This window comes from Falco peregrinus, chromosome 6 (assembly GCF_023634155.1).
Source record: "Falco peregrinus isolate bFalPer1 chromosome 6, bFalPer1.pri, whole genome shotgun sequence".
Taxonomy (NCBI): domain Eukaryota; kingdom Metazoa; phylum Chordata; class Aves; order Falconiformes; family Falconidae; genus Falco; species Falco peregrinus.
The window spans coordinates 64,789,702-64,812,667 of NC_073726.1; the positions used below are offsets into that span (position 1 = coordinate 64,789,702).

The 22,966-nt window shown below is 45.0% G+C and overlaps 1 protein-coding gene across 3 annotated transcripts; it reads right to left on the minus strand.

Moving 5' to 3' along the window:
- Positions 1-2,082: 2,082 nt before the first annotated feature.
- LOC101920940 (cystine/glutamate transporter-like) lies at positions 2,083-20,878 on the minus strand. 3 transcript variants are annotated; one of them, XM_055808287.1, is made up of 13 exons: positions 20,612-20,878; positions 17,583-19,924; positions 14,687-14,813; positions 13,830-13,945; positions 13,025-13,167; positions 10,485-10,584; positions 10,351-10,395; positions 10,048-10,171; positions 9,630-9,733; positions 7,722-7,818; positions 6,756-6,905; positions 4,096-4,270; positions 2,083-3,175 (listed from the first exon to the last, which is right to left on the minus strand). In XM_055808287.1, exons 2-13 carry the CDS (start codon positions 17,807-17,809, stop codon positions 3,111-3,113), a joined length of 1,473 nt encoding a protein of 490 aa, XP_055664262.1. In that variant the 5' UTR covers positions 17,810-19,924; positions 20,612-20,878; the 3' UTR covers positions 2,083-3,110. The 3 variants fall into 3 exon arrangements, with proteins under 3 accessions (XP_055664262.1, XP_055664263.1, XP_055664264.1); XM_055808288.1 differs by having other exon boundaries at positions 13,025-13,150; positions 20,612-20,877; XM_055808289.1 differs by lacking the exon at positions 13,025-13,167.
- Positions 20,879-22,966: the final 2,088 nt, after the last annotated feature.

The following is a 22,966-nucleotide window of genomic DNA, read 5'->3' on the forward strand; positions in this document are numbered from 1 at the left end:
GTCCAGAGGAGGGCAGCAAAGCTGGTGAAGGGTCTGGGAGTCTTACGAGGAGCTGGGAACTTATGGAGGGACCTGGGGATGTTTAGTCTTGAGGAAAGGAGACTGAAGGAAGACCTTCCCCTCTCTACAGCTACCTGAAAGGAGGTTGTAGACAGGTGAGGGTCGGTCTCTTCCCCCAGATAACAAGTGATAGGACAAGAGGAAACAGCCTCAAGTTGCACCAGGGGAGGTTTAGACTGGATATCAGTAAAAACTTCTTCACTGAAAGGGTGGTCAAGCATCAGAACAGGCTGCTCAGGGAGGTGGTGGAATCACCATCCCTGCAGTGTTTAAAAAACACATAGATATGGTTCTTAGGGACATGCTTTAGTGGTTGACTTGGCAGTCCTGGCTTAACGGTTGGACTTGATGATCTTAAAGGTCTTTTCCAACCTAAATGCTTCTATGATTCCATATAGTATCTGGCTCTCATCTCCACAGTTGCACAACTTTCATGATTCCTTTTGACTGATGAGATTTATAAGATTGGGTCCCACAGGTTCATTTTTGCATATGTGAATTCTCTAGTAAAATACTTTTCTGAACTGAAGCCAAGAGCCTGAGTAGGCATGAGATATCAGCTCTAGGAAAAACATTCTGGCTTGGTAGAAAATGTTTACGTAGCTTTGCTGGGAGCAGCATACCATCCTCTCTAAAAACAAACTCACCACAAACTGGAGACTTGAGCTCACTGTAAACTAATACCATTTGAACAGTGTATTTTTTATTTTTATCACTTTTAATTGGAATGTCATCTGTGGAGCTGTTGAACCTCTGATTTCTAACTGTCAATATAACCATGGTACTATATCTGTCTGCGTTTCCAGTATCTGACAGGTCTTGGAGCAGGCATCCAATATATAGCCCTGCAAGATCATATTCTTGCAGAGTCAGCAGAGGCACCCAAGTGTGGTTTCCCTGCAGATGTCAAGTGATTTATCATGTATAAAGAAACCATGGTCCAGCAGGTAGGATTACCTTTTTCCCCCCAGGGAATTTCAGTTCTTGTTCCCTATTTCTCTTCAGAAAAAATGGACATAGAAGTGATGTTTCACTCTTTCTGTGTGTCTATCTGCAGACATACAGCAGCTCTGTTCCAATTTCAGATCACTCCAAGGTTTGATGCACGAGTACTGACGCAACAGTGTGGGCACACTGTGCGCACAGGGGTCCTGCAGCATGGGACCAGGCTGGCAGTGCCTCACACTTCTACCTCAGGATCTGGAAAATACACACACACAAGTACCAAAGGGGGGTGGACAGGCTATGTTGGAGTGATGGGGATCATCTTGTTCCACAGTGTCTTCTGCAGGTTGGTTCCCCAGCCACCCACACCAGGGCCTGGCCACTGGGTGTTGTGGAAAGGTGTGCCAGCGGTTCAGCTTCAGCAAAGCCTGGTGCTAGGAGGGACCGAGCCGTGTCTGGGAGCCTGGAAACATTTCCAGATCCCACTCACAACCACACTATCATTTAAAGCCAGTACGTTCTCCTCCTGTAGGTTGTGATGGTTTTCCCTGTACAACTGGATTTCCTGTTGGACAATGTCCAGCAGCTCATAAATTAAACTGTGAGAGAGGAGGGAGGAAGTGAGCCCTGCAACCACGCTGCTGCTATCCCAGCTTAATTTAGCACAGGAACAGGAGGCAGTCATAACAAGAATAATAAATCTCAATTGCTTGGGGAAAAAAAACCCAGCTTATTTATTTCCAAATCTTGATGGTGAATTTTAACAAGTTCCAGTAGATTACACTGGGTTTGTAAACAGTACTTTGGTTTTACACTGGGTTTGTAAACAGTACTTTGGTTTTACTCTAAGTACATAAATGCCTAATAAAGAAGGTTTTAAAATGGTCCATGTTCTAATATTGCTCTCTCCAGCAGTCATTAAAGGAGCCTCAGCATACTACTTCCCATCTTTTATGAAAATATTAACAAATAAGTGATTGGAAATAGCTAACTGCTGTTTTATCTGGACGTAATGTTGCCACATTAATAATGTAAACAGAAGTAATCCAATAATGAAAACTTTTCTTATGTCAATAGTTCAAATGAAAATTTATTTATTGATTCAGCAAGTCTTTAAAGTTAAAGCTCTGACAAAGTCTTTCACATCTTCTTACAGCACCAAAAGATGCACTTCAGGATTCTGCCCAAGTCTCATCAGTGGTCTTGTCTAACTAAGGGAGAAGTTGTATTTCATGGGAGTTGAGCCAAAATCTGAATTTTCAAGTTTACTTTTACTTACAATTTACTGGTAGTACTGGGTAAGGAGCGGGGCTGGGGAGTTGGGGGAGGGATTAGGATCTGTTTTGTCATATTCTTTTTGATATTAAGCTTTTTTAATCTCTTTGTACACTTTGAAATGTCATTTCAGAAAAATAAAATTCAAAATTGAAACGTTATTTCAAAGCAAAATAAACTCATTCTGCTTATACAAAATCAAAACATCCTGACCTTACTTTGTTAATATTTGACTTTCAAAAGGGGATTCAAATATCTTCTCATTAACCTGAATCTGTATTTTTCAGTGAATAAAATTTTATCCCTCTGCCTCCTCCTTTCCAATTCATCTACTTTACTTCTAATTTGCTGTCACCACCCATTTCCCTTCATAATGCTTGTCCAGTGTGGCTACTACACTTCAGTTCGAAATCTGCATTTGGCTTCCATGTATCGGACTCTAAGTTCTGCAGTATGATCCCTTCCCGTATTTGCAAAGTTAGGAAATGTAAAAATTGTGTGCGTGTGTATATACACACACTATTTTACTGAGGACTGAGCTAGGATGCAAAATTAGGATCTTGGTAGATCCTAATCTTCGAAGACACTGCAGGCAAAGCAAGCTCATTTCAGAGAACTACACTGGTCTGCTGAAAAAAGAAAAAGGCTGAAACAGATGTGGCACATTAATCCTAATCAGCAAGCTTAGGAACACTTGCAACAAGGTTTTGGCTCAGGCTTATCCTCATTTGCAGGATGAAAAGAATAAGAACATGTCCTGCTTTTGGTAGGATCAAAGGTATCAGAAACGAAGTAGATTTTATCTCCTCCTATGAGTTCTGATGGTTTTCTTAGTAAGTCTTGATTTCTTGTTGGACCACTTCCAGCAGTAACTGTAGTTTGTGTGTAAGGTAATCTGAAAGGGGGGGGGGGGGGGGGGGAAGGAAGAAAGTTTAGTGTGGAGGAAATCTTGAGATATGACTGAAAATCAGAGCATCAGCACTGATGGCTGGAGAGCTTTATGTTAGCAGATCACTGTATCTGTTTCCTTTCTTGCTTGTTTTCTTCTATTCAGTGGTTACTGATATACCTCAGCCCAACAAAAGAAAACAAGATTCATAACTGAAGTTATACATTAAACTAAAAACTGGGCTCTTGTTTCTAAGTAAATAATTGTGCCTCCAAGGCTACATTCAAAGGAAATCTGTGCTAGACAATGCACGCAGTGGAGATGTATTTCATTTATATGCCCACATCTGTGCCCAAAACCATCCTGGTCTCTTCACCAAACACAGAGCCCTCAGGCAACACCATCTTCTTCTACAAGACCTCTCCCCTGCCTTTCAGCAAGTGTTTTTGTGCGCAGGGTTGCAGTGTCTGCCTGTATGTTTCTCCATCCTAGCTTTTGATCTTGTTGCTCAGTGTCAGCCAAATTTGACTGAGGGGTAGTGATCCCAAAGATATGGTAAAGTTTAGTAGAAACCAGGGCTGGGGTGCAAAAGTAATCCTCTTTGTTCCCTCTGTTGGTAGGCCTCAGTCCTGTCTTTTTTAAAACAAAGCATCGAGCTGGCTTGTCAGTATATTCACAAGCCAGGTAGACACAGCCTGTGCCTGGCTGCCAACCACCTGCAGCACAGCCTACCCCTCCTCTCTTCGGCTGCGGAGGCTCGGTTTTGGGAAAGCCAGTGAGGGGGTTGCACAGGTCGTGAATTAGGTTTCATGAGGTCTGTTGGTCATGGAGTAATTTGCATTAGAGATGAGCCCTGGGAACAATGCAACATCCCCACCCCTGAGCGAGTTTAGACCCACAATACTGAAACTCAAATGCATACTCACAAAATGGGCTACGGCAACGACTTGACATTTGCCTATGGATTATGAGGTAGTAGACTGGAAAGCCACTTAAAACCACGGTGCATCCGATACTAATGTTCACAGGGTCTGAGTAGAAAGACATTGCCACTGTGAAGAGGCAGATGATGGTAAAAGAGATGGGAACGAACAGGGGAACCTGGAGAAAAGAGCACAGAACACTCAGGCAAAGCTGATGGCTGTTGCAAACCAGCCTACATACATCCCAGCACATGCTGTAGTTGCTTCTCCATCTTAAAGAACATGAGAAAAATCACATAGGTGTCCCACACACTTTTTCACTACCATCAGTTGTGAACAAGTAGGATGCATAGAAAAAAAATTGACTCATACCACCTTTGGAGCCCAGTGTGCCCTGTGGGGTGCATGTTTTCCATATTCATGTGCATCATAATGAATACCTCACTTGCAACTGAAAGCCAGGCCGGGGGAGAAGGCACCTATACCCACCCCACTGCTCTCTGAATATGCCACTGCTGTGCATGCACATGCACACATACCTAATTGCCACCTGTGGTGACTGCTGGTGGAAAATCTGCAGCCAACAGTAGAAGCAGCACTTTGAATCGAACTGTTCTTTGGTTATTACACTTGTGACTCATTTTGACCCACCTCCGGCTTGCCTGAGACTTACAGTGGCCAAAACAGGATAAACCAGACTGTCTATTGCACCTACATCAAGAACATGAGCTTCAATGACACCCTGATGAAAGACCAAAGAAGCAGTCAACATTTCAGCATTAGCTGGTTGGGTGAGACAGTTAATCTGGGTTATTTGGAGAGTAAATCAGAAGACTGCAATAAATAATAAAACTGTGAAACATTCCCTCAGTCTTTGGATCCAACCTCAGCCAACATACTCCTTGCCATGGTTGATGGAATGAAGGAGCTGCTGGTCTCATCTAGGGTGACAATCTCTTTTCCGGTAATAGAGATCTTATTTTGGATGCTGACCATGCCGAGCTGGAAGAGATCAGTTGCTCTAGCGATGGCAGCCATCCAGCCACCAAACTTACGTGCTCTTGCTGTCTTTCCAGCCTGAGCATCCCCTGCCAGCCTCTCTTACGTGCTCGCCCTCACGCTGCACATCTGCTCGAGAGGTGCGCGAGAGGACTGCTTCCTCCTTTTACCGGTGTTTTCTCACCATTTTGAACTCAAATTGGTAAAGAGAAGTGCTCGCACAATCACGTTATTTTAGGATTTATTCTTCGTAAACTGGTGGCAGAGCACGACCTCGGTCCGGCCGCTAGAGTGCAGCACACGCCCGCGCCACCTGCGCGCAGCCCTTCCCCCCAGGAAACTGGGCTGCCCCTCTCACCGGGTTATAAAAAAGAAGGAGGGGGGGGAATATCACCCAAACTGACCCAAAGTCAAGCATTTCCCTCTCTCACTTAATCTGCCCCTAGGAACCGTGAAAAACCTACATCTGTCTAAAACAAGATGGGGCAAAATCTCAGCAGCGGAAAAGACCACTAGTGCCATCCACTAACAAACTTCCCCTAGGAAGCTTGGTTTAAAAGAAAAAGAGAAAACTTATTTAAAATCTGGTTCTGGGTGAGTACACAAGTCAGCCAGCCAACAAACTGGGAAGCATCAAGGTCTCTGCTAAACATGCTGTCACCAGCAAAGACCAAGAAAAAAAAAAATTACCCCAGACCTTACATCAGCCCTTGCACGGCTCAGGGAGGAGCCCTGGGAGTTAGAGGGAAGCTTTTCTGTCTCCTGAGCTTCTCGCTGATCAGCTGCCCAGTGCCTGTAGCCTCGGAGGTCTCCTCACCTCCCTCCTCTCCGGGAGCTGGCTGGAGGTGCCATGCAGGCACCACTGGAGACAGGAACACACTATGCACACCTCAAACGCCGTCCCGGCCAAACACCTGTGCATTATCTGGCAGTGGGAAAGTTGCCCTGAGCACAAGAAAGCTGCTCCAGCACCAATTCCAGCATCCCCCTCTGACACAAGGAGGATCCCAGCACCCAGCAGCTTGAGAAGGGCCACCAGAGGGGCCCAGCTGGAGACTAGGGAAAGGCATGGGAGGACAAGGTGCTTACACTCTGTAGTAGGCATGCACACCCTGTGCTCATCCTCAGGGCTTGCAGCAGCAACAGTCGCACACAAGTTGCTTTACACTATATAATATTTTTGTGCCAGCAGATGGTTGCCTTTAAGTCAGATTTGCTTCCAGGTTCCCTCTGGCCATGTGCTTTTGCCCCAAGCGTGACACCAACCCTCTTGCTTTTCAGCTAGAGCTGAAACTGTCTTACCCCTGAAATAACATCCAGGCAAGAGTCCCTCCTTGCAGCCCATGAGAGATGAGTGTGGGAACTGCCTTCTGCACATCTCCCAGTTCCAGCCTGAAACTTTGATCCCTGGAGCAGGCTGTCATCTTACAGATGCAACTGCTGACACTACATAGGACCAACTTTATAGGATTTACCACATTTGGCTACTTGGGCACATAAACTAATTTCAGGAGCTCCCCACATGCCTTACTGAGCAACAGGGATCAAGACCCATTAGAGCCTAAAGGCAACCATGGCCATATAATGCTCTAATTATTAGCAAATCAGACTGTGAAATGACAAGCCTGTGCATTCCTGGCTGTTAGACACATGCCATGCATTACCTTGAACGGGCTGTGCAGCTCCGGATGACGGTGGCGATGGACAATGAGCCCGAGGGTAGCTAATCCTATGAAGAGCCATCGAGAAAAGCTGAAGAAGTTCATTAGATGGTAGATATCTCCGATACACACCATGGCAGTAACCAAAGGGAACTGAGCATTGTGAAGATGAAATATAGTTGTTATATTACAGTCTTACTACTGTACATACATAGCCTTACTACGGTCCTCGGACTAGAAAGGGTACTACAGATCACCTCCTCCAGCCCCCCTGCAACCACAGGCAGCTACTTCACAGCCCCAACATTTCAGAGGTGAGAATGCTTTACAAAATAAGTGTCACAGACTGAAGACAAAAAGCCTAAATGCACTATTATGACATGCCACAGAAAGGAGCAATCCTTTTAAGATCAACAGCAGCTTTGATGCTTTGTGTCCTAGGCAGGGTAATTAAAACATGCATGATCCAAAAGCCTGTGCTGCCGGTACAAAGGCTACCTACAAAGATACCTGTTCAGTTTTTAGCAGGTCAGCCAAGCTGTGAGGCACTGTAGCACAGTTAGGATGGAGCTGAACCATTGCCGGAAAAAAAACCCAAACCAAAACTGACAGCATCTCTGCAAATGGTCATTCCCTGCATTTCCACCATCCCTGGGAATTTCAGTTTTCTAAATAGCCAAAGCCTGGCAGAGGTGTTTTCATAGGACAATATCAAGCAGCAAATGTGGCAGATGAGAGGGACAGTACTTTTAAAAAAGGTGTCCAAGACTATAAGGTAGTGGGTTTGGATGCCACTGCTGGTACAAGGGGACTTAATACTTTGCAGCCCTTTCCACTCTTCCTCCTTCTTCATTTTTCAGAGGCTGACTTAGTGTCTCAACATCCTTTAAAACTCCTCAGCATCCCCAGGCTTTGCAAGAAAGCCAAGACTGCAAGAACAGGGCATGTCACACAGCCAGATCTCCTTACCATTAACATGACAGCAGGAAGGGGCGTGTGCCTTCGAATGTGGATCATGGAGAAGAGAGGAGGCCACTGTCCTTCCCTGGAAGCCACAAACAGAGTCCTAGGAAAAGACAGCGAGCCCTATGCATTAGCATCCCACATCCAGACTAGAAATTAGACCAGTTGCTGGACTGACCTGAGGCCACAAGGCAGCCCCCACCCAGCACAAGTCTGCTATTCAAGGCCACAGTTCTGCCTTTAGCCGCACTTTTGGGGCATTTGGAAGAAAAACCCAATGTCGGATTCCCATAACTTTCCCAGGACCAGTTGCTTCAACACAGTGCAGAGCCCACTAGAAGGACCACTGACAGCATCCCCTTTGGGCGGCCCATTAGCAGAGACCTTTGGGCAAGTCCAGAGTGACCATGAAGGAGTTCAGTCTGGAAACAGAAGTAAGGAAGTTTCTGGCCATCAGAGAAGCAGTTAATCTTTCCAATAGGAAGTGGAGGGCTCACAAACTTTAATTCTTTAAGAGAGGCTGGTGAGTTTATGAAAGGGGATTGTCAGTCTTGATGCATGCATATATATATATATACACACACATATATGTATAGTAATAAATATATAGATATATAAAGTGCAATTTCCTCAGATAATACTGGATTTTCAGACTTCTGGCCAGCTGTTGGGAAATATAGTTTGGTGTACTGCCAAGAGGCCAGTTACATAGAAGACCAGTTACAGAATGACAGCAGAGAGCTCCTTACCTCCATCCCTCCTTTGACTCATGAAAGGGCAATCGGGGAGAAGGCATTGCGTCTAATTTCACAAATTTAATATCCACACAAACAAACCGTGCCAGAGCATCAGCTGAGCTGGAGCAGGGCCCAAAGCAGCTGGAGCAGGAGTGTAAAACTGGTTTTATTGCTGTCTCTGTGGTTTTGCTGGGGTGTGGCTGGCCAGCAGCCAGGGAGGCCCCATCGCTGTTTATATGGCCTTTCTGCAGTGATTATCTTAATGGTGCCAGGACGAGGGAGAGAAAAGCAATAGGGACACACAGAACCTCTGTGCTGTCCAGGGACTTACCATCCTCAAAGAAAACCACTATCTGCAGGAGCTAACGGGGAGGATTCTCCACACCTATATTTAATACAGGAATTCAGGGTAGCAGATCAAATAACTCATTAGCTTTCACGCTATGAAACATCCCTTTCATTTCAACTGATTTTTCCTTTTGCAATCAAAGCTGTGAAACAGAACCAGCTCCAGAGAGTCCGCTCAGCTCCTCAAGACCAGCACAACATGCTTCTCTGTGAGCTCTGCCCTCCTCTCCAGTTTCAAAGCTCCCATAAGGACTTGCAGCATAGTAACCAGTGAAGCTGGCAAGATAATTTTTCCATGGAACAAAGCTTTTCTTATTACTACAACAAGACTTGTTGAGCCTCGAGTATTGCTTTAGGAATAGCCCATCCCCGATAACATTTCACTGACCTCAAAGCAAAGTCCTCGAGGGAGAGTTTGCCTTTGGCCAGAGATCTTCACAACAGAGGGACCCTGTGCCCTGCAGCAGAGCAGCTGGGTGAACCCAGTGAAAGAAGACTCGGTCTCACTGAGCAGCTGCCAATGTCAACAAAACCTCTAGTTCACCAGAAACATTGACATTTCACTTTAAACTGGGGATTTAAACTGAAGGGCTAGGGGAGAAGATAAAAGTCTTTGTTTGTGACCAGCCTCGGACACCAAAGTCTGGACCTGGCCAGAAATAGAAAGGCCAACAGGGATCATCCTGCACTTGACATCCTGGGAATCAAAGGCCTTACTTTTTGCCTAAGAGTGGCTAAAATGCCATCGCATGGGTGGGCAGTTGCACAGGTTGCTGGTGCTTCCCTCTGATTCAGTAAGCCAAAAGTAACAGATTCTGAGGGATGTGACCTTGAAAATGTGAAGATTCCTCCATTCATTGTTCCAAAGCAGGACAGTGCAACAAGAACAGGGACCACAGAGATCAGGCTTTTGAAGGCTCGCTGCACAAAGCTCTGGAGGAAGAACAAGTGTGACTTTAGGAGCATGTGGTGACATCTAGACAACATCAGATTCACAAGAATGAAAACATCCTCCATTGAAAGAAAGAGTAAAATATAACTCATAAATCTTGCATTTTCATCTGCAGGTTATTTTTCATTATGTTTTAGGCAAGACTAGAAGAAGTTATTGTTGCACAGTAATCCAGAGAAGTGACAAAGCAATAAGCATTTTATATGAAAACCATCACTGAACCACTTGCCTTGACCACCCCTTCAGCACAAGCTGATCACACCGAAGAAAGATAACAGCAGGGGTGACGACTCACCACAGCCACAGCAGGAGAAGCCAGAACGTCTTGAGTTCCCAGGACTGTGTAATAGGAGATGTTGGTGAGCATGTACCCCACAATTACTGTGATCACGGACACAATGACAGCCAGGGGGATATTTCTACAAGAAAGGGGAAGGAAGAGACACACAAAGAACAAGCTGTTATCCCTTGTTATGCACAGTATTGCTGCAGGTTGCAGCTGGTGTTAGTTAGGTGAACCCACAAACTTATTTCCTCCCATACGGCGTCTGGGAAAGCCGCCGTACCCCAGAGGCTGGTAACTCCTTCCCAGCCTTACCGTTCAGGTCTGACCAACTCTTCACGCACAAAGCTAGTCTGAAACCTGCACGATGGGAAAAGACAGGGAAAAAGTTTGAGCCACGTCTCAGACACCAGTCCGCTGCCCATGAAGCGCCCTCCTGTCACACCTACCAGCCTGAATATGCGAACATGCCTGCATAAAAAGCCAGGGGCAGCTTATCCAAAACCAGTGACTGTCTGTCAAATGCATCCTGAAAGTTTTCGGTGTGGCCTGCAGAAGAAATGAACAACAGACACGGAGCAGGGAAACATCAGGCAGGCTTCCTTCCTGCAGGATAACACCCTTTGTACCTCTTGCCCAGACCTAGGAAGTGTGTTTTGACTTCCTTGGAGCCATGTATTCAGATTTTTTTCATTGCTTTAATTTCAGTGCTGTGCTGATGTGTTTACTTCACAAACTGTGACAGAACAAATCATCCCCCATCCAACTATGGGAGACATTTCAGGAAGGGCAGCAGTGGCGGCTGGTTCTGTTTCAGACAGAGCCTGCTGTGGGAACGGGAGACTGTGGACACGAGAGGACCTAAGTTGTCCTGTTCTTTTTTAGGCCCAAAATTAATCCACCAGGTTTATCCCCCTCTTCCCCCCTCCAGGCCCCTAAGCAGCAGGATGCACACTCCTCTTTGATGTGGTGTAGCCAGCGAGGCAGCTAAATCGGCTCTCACTGTGCTCCCTCTCGATCCCACTGCTGGAGCGCTGACCCCAGCCCCATGCTGGCTGGAGCATGGGAACCGGGGCAGAGGAGGGAGCAGGAGCGAGGAGCAGGGACCGCCAGCCTGGTACCCTGCTCTGGGCACGCTCCCTGCCCAGCGCCCCTGCCAGCCACTGCGGCTCGCTTGCAGGATGAGGAACTGAGGACACAGAGGGCAAAGTAAATAAAATTAAAAAAGCAGAGGTGGCTCAGATAGATATCCTCTTTTACCAACTCTCCCCATTTTCCTAAAAGTTCTCTGCTTGAAATAACAACAGCAGCAAACAAACAACAACAACAACAAAATCAAAGTTAGGATTTTGGATATGAACCGTATTTTATCAAACTCCAAAAAAACCCAGAGAAGGGAGAAACACCTAACAGCTTCTAATTCAAAGGGGAGCCAATAAAAAACCCACGGTCAAAAGGAGCTGTATTTCCAGCATTTTCAAATCCAGTCAGCCCAAGGTTTCACTCCATATCCATATTCAGTTCTTCATATCAAAGTCTCTTTAAGAGTAAAAGGTGTAGAGCTTGCAGGAAAGGCACGAAATGGCATGGAGCACATGGGCAAAGTCAGGCCACTTCTGTGGAGGTGACTCTGCCAGGAGCTCTGTGACGAGATTTGGGCATCTGAGTTTGAAACACTGGCCCAGCAAGTCTCTAAAACAAACCTGAGCCAAAGGGAAGGCAATGACAGAGGAAAAGACAAGAGTGTAACCAAAACAAGTAGAATAAGGCAGGGGAACCAGACAAACTGATTTAAAAGCACAAAACTGATTCTTAAGTCCAAAAACACATGAAAAAGAAAACAGATTTGAAGAAAACTAAACCAAAATATGGGAGCAGGCCTATCAGAGTAGTCTTTTTATGTTCTAAAATGATTGCTGGTAAGTGATGGTGCATAAAAAGGATTTATTGTCTGCAATACATTAATGACTGATTTACAGTCCCCCATGAGTCACGTTAAATACAACCTGTCATATTGAGGTCTCTCGGTGAATTCTCCCTCCAGATGTCACCGGCACTTATCCTCCTCACTGGAGGACGAGTGCCAGGGCTCCAGCCTGTCATTTGAAGGCATTCCTAACAATAATGGCTCAGGATTTCTAGCTGCAGGGCAGTCCTTCGGTTCAGAAGCGCTACCAGCCCGAGGGGATCTTTGCATGTTCAAAGGAGTTGGCTCCAGACATCAGAAAGAAACATGAATGTGGAGCCTACTGCCTGTGCTGTTTTCTCTGCAGAGGAAGGTAATAGCTTGGAGAGGGAGCAGGCTTCATCCCTTGTGTGGGAATGCCTTGGGCTTTTCTATAAACTGAGGCTTGGATGAAAGCCAGTACTCTTGCATCATTCCCAGAAGATACGACTGGTAGGGTTTTTTTGCCCACTCCAGATGTGAGTGCAATCCTGTGCGAGTCCATTTTAAGTTTACTAAGTTACTGCTTGTCTCAATTAGGAGGTAAAAAACTTTAGCTTAAGCCACAAAAAGGTTAGAGATGCAGTTACCAGGGCTCAGCTGAGGGCCAGTAACTCATTACGCAGCTGTGACTGGCTCGGGTCACCACGGGATGCTGTCACACATCTCTGATGTACATCAAATTTTTGCTGCATTTGAAAGATTTTGAGCCACGCTGAAAACAGGCAAGTCTGACACCAAAGAAAGACAGTCTGTAGAGGAAGGTGCCTGTACGACCCTGAGCAGGCTCACAGAGCCTCAGGTACTGAGGCTTGCTCAGTTTTGGAGAAAGCACAGCTGAGCCAGGTGCATTGACCTGGTGCAATGATGCCACTTAGTGCCAACTACCCTGGTCTCAGCTCCCAGCTAATACACATCCAGGGCACAGGCAGGGAAAGCTCCCGCTAGCTAAAGGAGTGCCACTCCTGTCACTAGCGTCCAATAAAAGCCATGACAGACAGGAATGCCGAGCACCCTCCCTCAGCCACGCAGCAGCACACCTACCCTGGGCCAGCAGCATCATCCCTGGCACGATGATGAGTGCAAGAGCTAGGAGTTTGATGATGGAGAGAGCCGTCTGCAGCCGAGCGCTCCAGGTGACGCTCCAGGAATTGAGGGTGAGGACCATGTCTGGAGGGGAGACCACACTGCTACAGCTGTAGCCCATGCTCGATGCATATAGGAAAAAATATAGCAGCAGTCTCTGCTCTAGGGATGCCAGGGAGAAGGCTGCATCTTTACAGAGAGGATGCTCAGCACGAGAGATGTCAGAAAATATTACAGGTGTAGCCCCATGTACAGCATTGGAAGGGGAGCTGAGTTATGCTTCTGACAGGGACCAGGACCCTGGTTCCTGTTGGGTGATTCACGCCCGCCTGAGGGGAAGGTGTGAGTTTGCAGGGACGTCTCAGCAACCTCCTTCACAGTGGTCCCTGTGCCCACACACACCCACCTAGAACAGGCAGGACAGCTTCACAGGCTGGATGCACCAGGTGAGCAACCCAAAGCCTTGAGCCTTATACCCTCAACCCAGGTTGGCATTTACATAATTATACAAGAAGAGTTCCTACTCTTGCACTTGGCACAATCTCCTAGACCTAGGGCTCCAGCTGCTCAACAGGGAGGCCCATTCCTCTTCTTGGAGGTCATAGTGGCCCCAAACCAGGACCTTGGATCAGAAAGTTTTGGGTGGCCAAAGGAAGATGGGGTCCTGATCCCACAGTGATCCCAGAAGATAACACTCTGTAAGTGCCCCTAGTCTGGGGCAGAGAAGCTTCAAGATCAGCATCCCATAGAAGTTAGTACTTACAGTACCCCAGGAGAGATACAAGCTTCACAGCAGGGACAGGGGCTGCACAGGGGGCAAAAAATGGCTCCAGCATGTAGCGTCCAAACGCCAAAGAAACCACAGCACTGTTGGCAGGCCTGGGGGTGGGAATCAAGCACAAACTGTGGTCTGTGGATGGCCAAAAAATGACATGATGTAAAAATGCACAAAGCTCGGGGGGGTGGGGGGGGGTGGGGGGTGAAGATTCCCCACTCAGCTTAATCCTTCTCTCCCATGCAGATGGTGAATTCCCATAGAGTCTTTTTCATAGGCTTTTCTCAGTAAATGGGTTAAAAATCATATGCACAAAAATATTAATTCCCAACTTGAATGTAAAAGTTTAGATTAATTGTATGGAGCCATGTAGTGGGGTTCATATATCCTGCTTCATCTCAGCTTACATGAAGGACACAGGTTATTGAGAGGTGAGGACTTTCTTTTAAAAGTTAAAAAAGTAGTAATTTACAATTTTCTAAAGTGTTTTTTAACTTAGGGCTAAGCCAGAAAATTGCCTCCACCAGAGAATCTGAGAAAGTTTCAAAATGAAAATAGATCTGAAATAAATTTGACATCTATTGTCAGTCTCTGAAAAATACCATGGCTCTTGGAAGATACCAGCTGCCAGGGGAGAAGAGAGATATTCTTCAAGTACAGATCACATTGAACATGTGTAACCATTTACTCATTATGCCTTCTTCCTTTTGTCAGCAAAAATCTTTAAAAGTTGTTCAGATTTTTTCTACTCTTTCCTTTTCAAACTGCCTAGACTGGCACCATAACTTTTGGGTTTTTAAATTGTTACAGCATCCAGCAAAAGGCAAACAAACAAAATCTCTTACCTGATAGCAAAAAACTCTGCCCACAGGAATAAGAAACTTGGCAGAGGCCCTAGTGTCTCCAAAATGTAGATATAATGTCCTCCAGACTTGGTGATTCTTGTTCCAAGCTCTGCATAACTCAAGGCACCTGGAAAAGTTCAGGTAGAAATGCACTGAGTAAATCATCCCATGGATTTTCTTTTCTTTGTGTCTTTCCAGGGACTGAATAAATCTGTTTAAAGTAAGTAGTGAATTAGAGAAAAAAAACGAGAATTATCGTTCTAATTTTTGTGGTTTTTGAAGTTTTTTGAAATATGTTTTGAAGTAATTGACTTTGTCAGAAGGAAAGAAATTCTCTATTTCTTGGTTAATGATACAGCTTTTCCACGGAAGTTATGTGGAAAAGTGTGTGACAGAAACATTGCACTAAGCTACAAGAGGTTTCCTTTGAAAAATGTCCTGAAGGTTCGGGTTCTCGCTTCTCCTCACAGTTAGGCCACTGAAATGGTGCCTAGAAGGCCATTACAGCAGCTCAGCCAACAGGCTATGGCTGAACTGATAATTCCAATCACATTTCTGATCACAGACCACATATTCCTGTGTCCTTATCTTGCATCTTCATATAAATCCCTTCCTTCATTCAAAGACACCAGGCAGAGGACCTGGAAGGACACCTCCTCAGAGAGGGAAGACCTGCCACTGGGGGAAAATATGGCCCCAATGGTGCAGAGCAAGGGAAGCATCCACATGACAGTCTCAGTCAGTCTCTTCTCACATGTTCACATGCAAGTGCACCAGCAGAGCTGGGGACAGCCTTCTCCTGCCTTGACAAGCACCTCTGTGCCTCCCTGCCCCTGTGCTGGGGCACAACAAGAAACACCAAGAGAAGCATGACAGAGAAGGCAGCTTAAAACTCTCAGGCAAATGGATAGGAACATTTATGCCTCTGCCTGTACCAAAAAAAAAAAATCGCATCTGTGTTTTCTCTATAGAGCACTTTATCAAGTCATTTGAATGTGTCTAAGTATGACTCTTAAGCCCTGCCTAAACTGGATTCACCTGCTGGGTTAAACATCCTTTGTTCACCAAAAGAAATCATAAAACATTTCACTTCTTTGAGCACAAATATCCTTGCAATGGGGCTGAGAGCTGTTGGGATGTGATCCTGTTGGGTAAGACCATCTCTAGCTGTGCTATCTACTTATCTGCCCAGCTCAGGCAGCTGTGGAGGAAGAGCACAGAGGAAGGCAGTGCTGTTACGGCCATCGCTCCAAGCCCCACACATGGTGATTGTACCATACTCAGGTCACGCTGATGGGGAGGACCTCAATTTTCCTGCCTCTCTGTTAGCAAATTTGTGCAGAATATCTGTTCAAGGTGTTAAATATAGGCAGACACCTCATCTCATTTATTCCGGTGGGTCCCTTTACATGCTTCAAGCATGTGTTTAAGTGCTTTGCTGAACTCATGCTATGGGACTTGTATAAATGCCTTACTTGAAAGAAAAAAAGAGCATAAAAGAAAGCAGGCCTTTTCAACGTACTGCAAAAAAAGTGTCAGGAAAATGATCAGGGGAGGTCATCAAGCTGATAAAAGGGAAGAACAACCAAGAAATTTGGCTACAAAATACAATAACTAGATAAAGAGGCTCCCAAGGCTCTTCCAGCAGAATCTATCAAAGGATGCAATGGAGAGACAAACTTTTCGAAGTGCAGAGCTTGGGCTATGTGATCAGCACACACATTATCATTTATTGCTCTGCTCAGTTAAACGAAACACTGTGTTCACTTTATATTTTAATATTTTCTTTAAGCAAAAGTATATCATTCGCCAAACAATCACACATAGGCTGCAACGTGAAACATCAGTACACATACGCTAAGAGCAATAACCATGCTTGTTGCCTTATTAACAATTTAATGTCCTGATTTCTAAACTTGCATGCACATCACAGTGCCAAAGTGTTTTTCTCCATATGGAGGGTTTCTGCTTCCTTGGTTTTTTTCTCCTTAATTATGACAGAAGAAGAATGTTAAAGTCTCCCACTGAAATAAACATCAGGTTTCTCCTGAGAGCTGAGAGATCTTGCAGTTCTCCTGACAGCACCTTTAAAGCTTTTATGAGATGGTGATTTTATACAGTTAACGAAGGAAATTAAAAGCCATACATTTTATCCATTGTTACTTTAAAAGCTACATTATTTCGGAAGACCTAGAATGAAACAGTCATCAAAAAAAGTCAGCTCTTTGTGAGAGAAGACTGATACTAAATGCCAGAAACCAAGCCAAGGGCAATGCACAGAAAGCAGGGCTGAACCCACCAGCCCCATCTCCTGCCCCAAGGCAGCACCAGACACATCCGAACCATTTCTGACAGACACCCAGACACCCATCCCAGGCTGGTGGGCACTCTGCAGCTCCCCAGGCAATCTGCTCCAGTGTTTCTTTATTCTGAGTGACAGAAAGGGGATCCCTTAAGGCATATTAAGACTGTCACTTCTTGCCCATTTCACAGTGTCTGTGAAAAGCACTGCACAGCCCTCAGACTCAAGTGCCTTTTAGATGCCTACATCTCCCTTCCACCTTATAGAAGGAGTCCCCTCATATTCCCCCAGCTTTCCTGGCAGAGACCATGCTATCTCCATCTGCAGCCATTGTCACCCCTCTGCCCTGGACTTGCACAGGATTTCATATTCACAGACCATAAGTGCTGGGATTCTCTCAATCACCCCGGAGGAATCACTTGCCCCAAGGACCCATAGTGACCCCTTCCAGGGCTTGTTAAACCTTTATTTCTGTTGCAGTGGGAACAGGGAATTTTCAGTTTATTCTTCTCCCAGTTTTTTGTACGTAAAAATATGCTGGTTGTCCCCACCTCTCAGGTGCTTAAGCAAAGGCTGACAAAGCTCGTCACTCACCAAACATTGAGAGGAGCCCACAGGCAAACCAGACAACCAGGGAGAAACCCACGCTGCCGGAGTTTTGCAGTACTCCCTTTGGGGAGATGAAGATGCCACTGCCAACCATGCTGCCAATGAGGAGCGAGAAAGCCCGCAGCAAAGTTATCTTTTTCCTCAGAAAGACAGCCTCCTCTTTCTTGTCTTTCCCCATGGCTTCCTTCTAATCCCAAAGGAAGGTCATGCATTCAGGAGCTATGGTCTCCCACGTGTTCTCAAGGCTCACCTGTAAGATGAGGAAAAAGTTAGGGATTCGGGGGTCGTCTTTTCTGGACAAGATTTTTCACAGAAACCTGTCAAGATCTCTTGAATCTGTTTTGCTCAGCTGCTGGATGCACCACCCAAAGCACAGGTGCACATAGCACAGTATCACCTCTCACATCGGTACAGCTCCTGAGGGGGGCCCTGACTGCGTTCTGCCTCTTCTGCCAAGGAGCACAGAGCATTACAAGTTGTGTGCCACACTTCAAGGTATGATTTCCAAATGCAATTTTGATGCCAAGACTGGAACTGGCCAGGTTAGGGTTAATGTAATGGGACCTAATTTGGGGGAACACTGGTATCAGCACACTGGCAGAAAGCAGATTTCAAGTTGCAAACCTAATAATCAAGACCTTGAGGCTCTCTGAGGGTAATTTTTTTTTTTTTTTTTTTTTTTTTTTTGAGGAGCAAAGAGCTCTGTTAGGGTACACAGAATATATAAGCTTTTTAAACTTAATACAAGCTTTTCGAACTTCCTATCCATCCTTGCTAAATGAACAAACCCCGGTTTTCTCGCTAGGGCTTCATTTAATCAGTGTTTCTTGATACACTGTCAAGCCTTTTTGCTATCAGAGTACTGAAAAGCCAGGAATAAATACTCCTTACAATTGTAAGACAGAGCATATTCATTAATATCAGACATGTTATTCCTTCTATTAATAAAAAAATTTGCTTGGTAATAACAGCAGAAGTGAAGTTTTTCCTAGAAAAGAGGGAACTTCAGACACTCTAGGGATCACATGAGTTGATCGAGATCCAGGTCTCACACCACAGTAACCTACTTCACTACCTTGCCTCCTCAGGCTCTCTGTCAGTCCTGGGCTGGCACCTTCACCAAGAAACTCACCTTTTGCTGAAGTAGGTAAGTTGAATTCACATCAGTTACTACAGTCTAATTTGCTGTAGCAAACTTGTTTGAAGTTTTCATAAGAGCAAGGTAGACATTTTACACTGCTAATTAACGCTGGTGGAGCAGACAAGACAGGTCTGGAGCAGATAATTCTGCTCCTGTCCCCCTTCCTGCCACACATCCCCTCCAACACTCACATGCTCAGCTTTAGTGTTTTTTCCGTTATTCTGACCCAGTAAATTGCAGGTATAGTGAATATTTGCCACAACCCCATGGCTGTATACTACTGCAAAGTTACACTGTGTGTGAGACCACATTTTATGGATTCCTTAAATTAATGACTGCAGTGGTGTGTCCAACAGCAGACAGTGGTCACCTATAGAAACTGATCTACACAGCCAGAAATTATTTTCTTGATAGTCTGTATTTTCCATCCATAGATATAAATGCCTCCATAACTTTGAGGGGACAACTCTTGTTACCACTCACCCACAATACTTTATACGCCCTGTATAAACCCTGTATAACTAAGGGCTTCTGTCCCCCATATCCAGCTATTTTCCCACCTGGAAACTGGCAGGAAGAAGCGGGGGCTATCGCTTTCTCCACACACACATGAATAGCACATGCAGAAAGCCCTCTCTCCTGCCAGCAGCGTTAGATGGTTTCTCTGAGATAGCGCCAAGCCTGCACAAGCATCTTCTCAATCAAACCAGCCAAGTTTAGTTATTAAACCTCTAATGAGTCCCAGAGGACTCCTTAAGGCTCAGATGGGTCTTGTCTGGTCCCGCAGAGCTGCTCCTCAGAGTCCCAAAACCTCACAAGGCTGCTGGAGACAGCAGCTCCAGAGGGATAGGAAAAGAGCCCGGGGAGCTTCCCAAGCCACCAGCTGCAGTTCCCTCAGACGCTAATTAATGGCTCACGTGAAATACCAATATCATCTGGTATTTCTCAGCTAAAAGGAGAACTGCAGAGCATTCATTTGCAATGGTAAAACACAGAGGGCTCACCGAATTGAAACCCGAGAGAGATGCTGTGCCTAGCTATGTCTAAAATGCCGTTGTGAGATAATTAAAAGGGCACTTATCTGTTTGGCTGGGTTTTAAACAAAGCAGGTGCATTTATAATCCATCAGACTCCCATGTCTTGCTGGGATCCCGAAGCAGCAAAAGACAGCGTCTCTTTGCGGGCTCTGAAATTACACAAAGAGGAGGGGAGGAACAAAAAAAGGAGAGATCAAATCAAATTTACAGACCAGGTTAATGATCCAAAGTAAATAACAAACTCCATACTTCTGTCCACATGTTTTTTTGGTTTTTTTTATATATTACTGCCATGCAAAAGTATTTGGAGATAAAACAGTCCAGTACATTACAGAAACAAGAAATCTATCAGGATTTGTTCCAGAAGCTGTTGAAGGAACAGGGGGAAAAAAGGTCGGCGGGGGAGAAGGGGGGCAAGAAGAAAAATTGAAAGAGTAACAGAAAGCAAATGAATAGCACTTCAAAGAGACACCTAGCAGAGCCCACCGCCTGGAGAGACCACTCCTGCCTGCTCTGCTTTCCAGCTACATTCCAGCACCAGGCACATTAAAATGCAGAGATGTTAATCCTTGTGGCAATGCTTAAGAATATTCACAATGTGCTTAGCACAAAGGAAATGCACAAAGCTGTGTTTTGTTCACCCTTTTTGACTTAAAGGACAGGGTCAAATCCTTCTCGTTTCAAAACGCGGTACCTTTGCATGAGATCATCAGCTAGCAGGGCTGGAGAAAAACAAAACCCATTTCACAACTTTTCACACCTGATGGTTCTTTACTCCCTTGTTCTTCATCTTTACTGATTTTTTTTTTATTATTATTTTTAGCTGTTAATCTTACCTCACAGGCACTGCAGCATGGATGGAGATGAAGGAGACAAGCATAAAGGGAAAATCATATTTGTTATTCGTAGTGGTGTCTAGAGGCCCCAGCTGAGAGCAGGACCCATCGTGATCAGCGCACAGCCAGGGTAGATGTTACTCTGCTGAAAAGCTAGCAATATAAACAAGCGAGTTCAAAAAAGCAGAGGAGGGAGAAAGCATCGTTCTCAGCTGGGGTGCTGAGACCCAGAGCAACTAGTGACCTTCCTCCTGTCCCACAGGAAGTGGGTGGCATCTCTGGGAAGCAGATCATACCTCCAGCGTCCCAGTTCAATGACTTACCTCCAAACAAACCCCAGCTACTAGGGAATACTAACTATTTACAGCCGTATTTTCTTTGCAGGGGCCTCAATCAATACCATACAGCCAAAAACAGGTTAACCCTTTCCTTTTCATACTGCAAAAAATGAAGGCATTTTCTGCAGTCCAACTTTTTTTTTCTTTTTTTTTTTGTGCCATGTGCCAAAAATGTCACTCCAATGTCCACCACAAGCAACAGGATCTAGCTAAATAAAATCAGCAGTGAATGGGAGCTTTTTTATTCATGCATGAAAGTAGCGTAAATAAGCTTTAATGAGACCACTGGTGGTCTGTTCTGGGAACTCGATCAGAAAATCTAGGAGACCTGAGAGATGTTTGTTTATAGACCAAAATGAACACAAGAAACAGGCTGAAAAGACAAGACATGCAGCTCAACTTCTTTTCAGCTTTCTACAACTGGTTTACCACCCTGGATAAGAAACCAAAAGGGACAGTAGATAATAAATCAGACTCAGGCTTGCAGCCCAAGATGTAGTAATAAATCCAAAGTGATTGCCTTAGGTGTAAATGTAAGAATTTCCATTGGCGGCTCCTTCTACAGAGTTACGCAAATTTAGTCTCATGAATTGTCTATCAAAAGACTGCCATTCCTAACACGTATTTCTTGATGAAAACATTTTTTTAAGCCTTAACAGCAAAATAGTTCTTGGCTCAGGTCACACCACTTACCATCTCATTCAGGCATTCCCAGTTGTCCTTTGGACAAGAGTGATTTTTTCTGGAAAACAGACTGATGCTGTGGTGAGTCTGGACCTCTTGGTGATGTGATGATAAACTTTTAATAGAGAACCTACAAGTGTTGAATCCACACTTTGGCTCTTTGGTTAGAAACTGGACTAAACTGAGACTGGTTTTTCAAGCAGCAAAATTCCTGCTGTTTTTAGAATTCCTTCCTACCAGGATTTATATTCCTACAAGTTCAAAACTCTTCGTCATGACCCGTTTGCCAAAGCAGCCACTACAAGCGGAGATGTTTTAATAGTAGCATTGATTCATTTTCACAAGATGTACATACAGATCATATGATGTCACCTCACTTTTCTAAGCATCTGAGTGCAACTCTCCATCTAACTGCCACAAGAAACTCTCACTTCTGTGCATCCAGAACTGATTTTCCCTGAACATTGTGCAGGAACATTGGCTTTTTCATGAGCATTTCTTCCTTTCATGTTGCCAGTGACATGCAAAACATAAATACGGGAGAGACACGCACCTGATTAAAATAGACTCAACTCTTCTTCTTTAACAACAGCTATTGAAGATGATCAGAAAGGCGCAGCAACGTCCCTGTGAACTAACACAATACCCATTTCTTACAAGCAGAAGGGAAATACCCCAGGCACTTGCCTCCCTGTCCATTGGACCCAAATGAGCAGCACCCAGAGGACCAGGCACTGGAGCACATAAACCCTAGGGGAAAAAATCCACGTAACAGGGAGACCGTCTTACATAGTAGTGCTTCCTGAGGCCAGCATCTTGGCTCTATAGTATCTCTTGTGAGGCACAGTACAGGGAACTGTCCTTGGAGCTTTGTTCTTTTGTGGGTGGCTCTCCAAGTAGCAAGCTGTTTTCACTCTCCAGATCAGACCTCCTCCCTGGAACAAGACAATCTGTCCTATTTGAAACTGTTTTCTTAGCTGCGTAAGACAGAACACAAACAAAAATAAATCTAAACATTTCTAGTAGAAGAGACCCAAGAAGAGAAGTCTAATGCTGTAGGAAAGTACAGCCAAAATTGCCCCAGATGAGAATTCTTCTTAACCATTTCAAATTAAAATAAAAAATAATCCCTTAATAAAGCAACATCCCTTCTCCTCCCAGTAATTTCTTGTGCTGCATCAGTGCTGTGCTCTGAGGGCTGGTCTGCCTTTGACAACGTGGAGCTGGGCAGTGCCAATGCCCAACAGCCCTCACTCTTGCAGGAGAAATTCCTCCATGAACCAGGTCTTTGTTTTACCTCTTACGCTGGCCGAGAGCTATAAAAGATACTGCT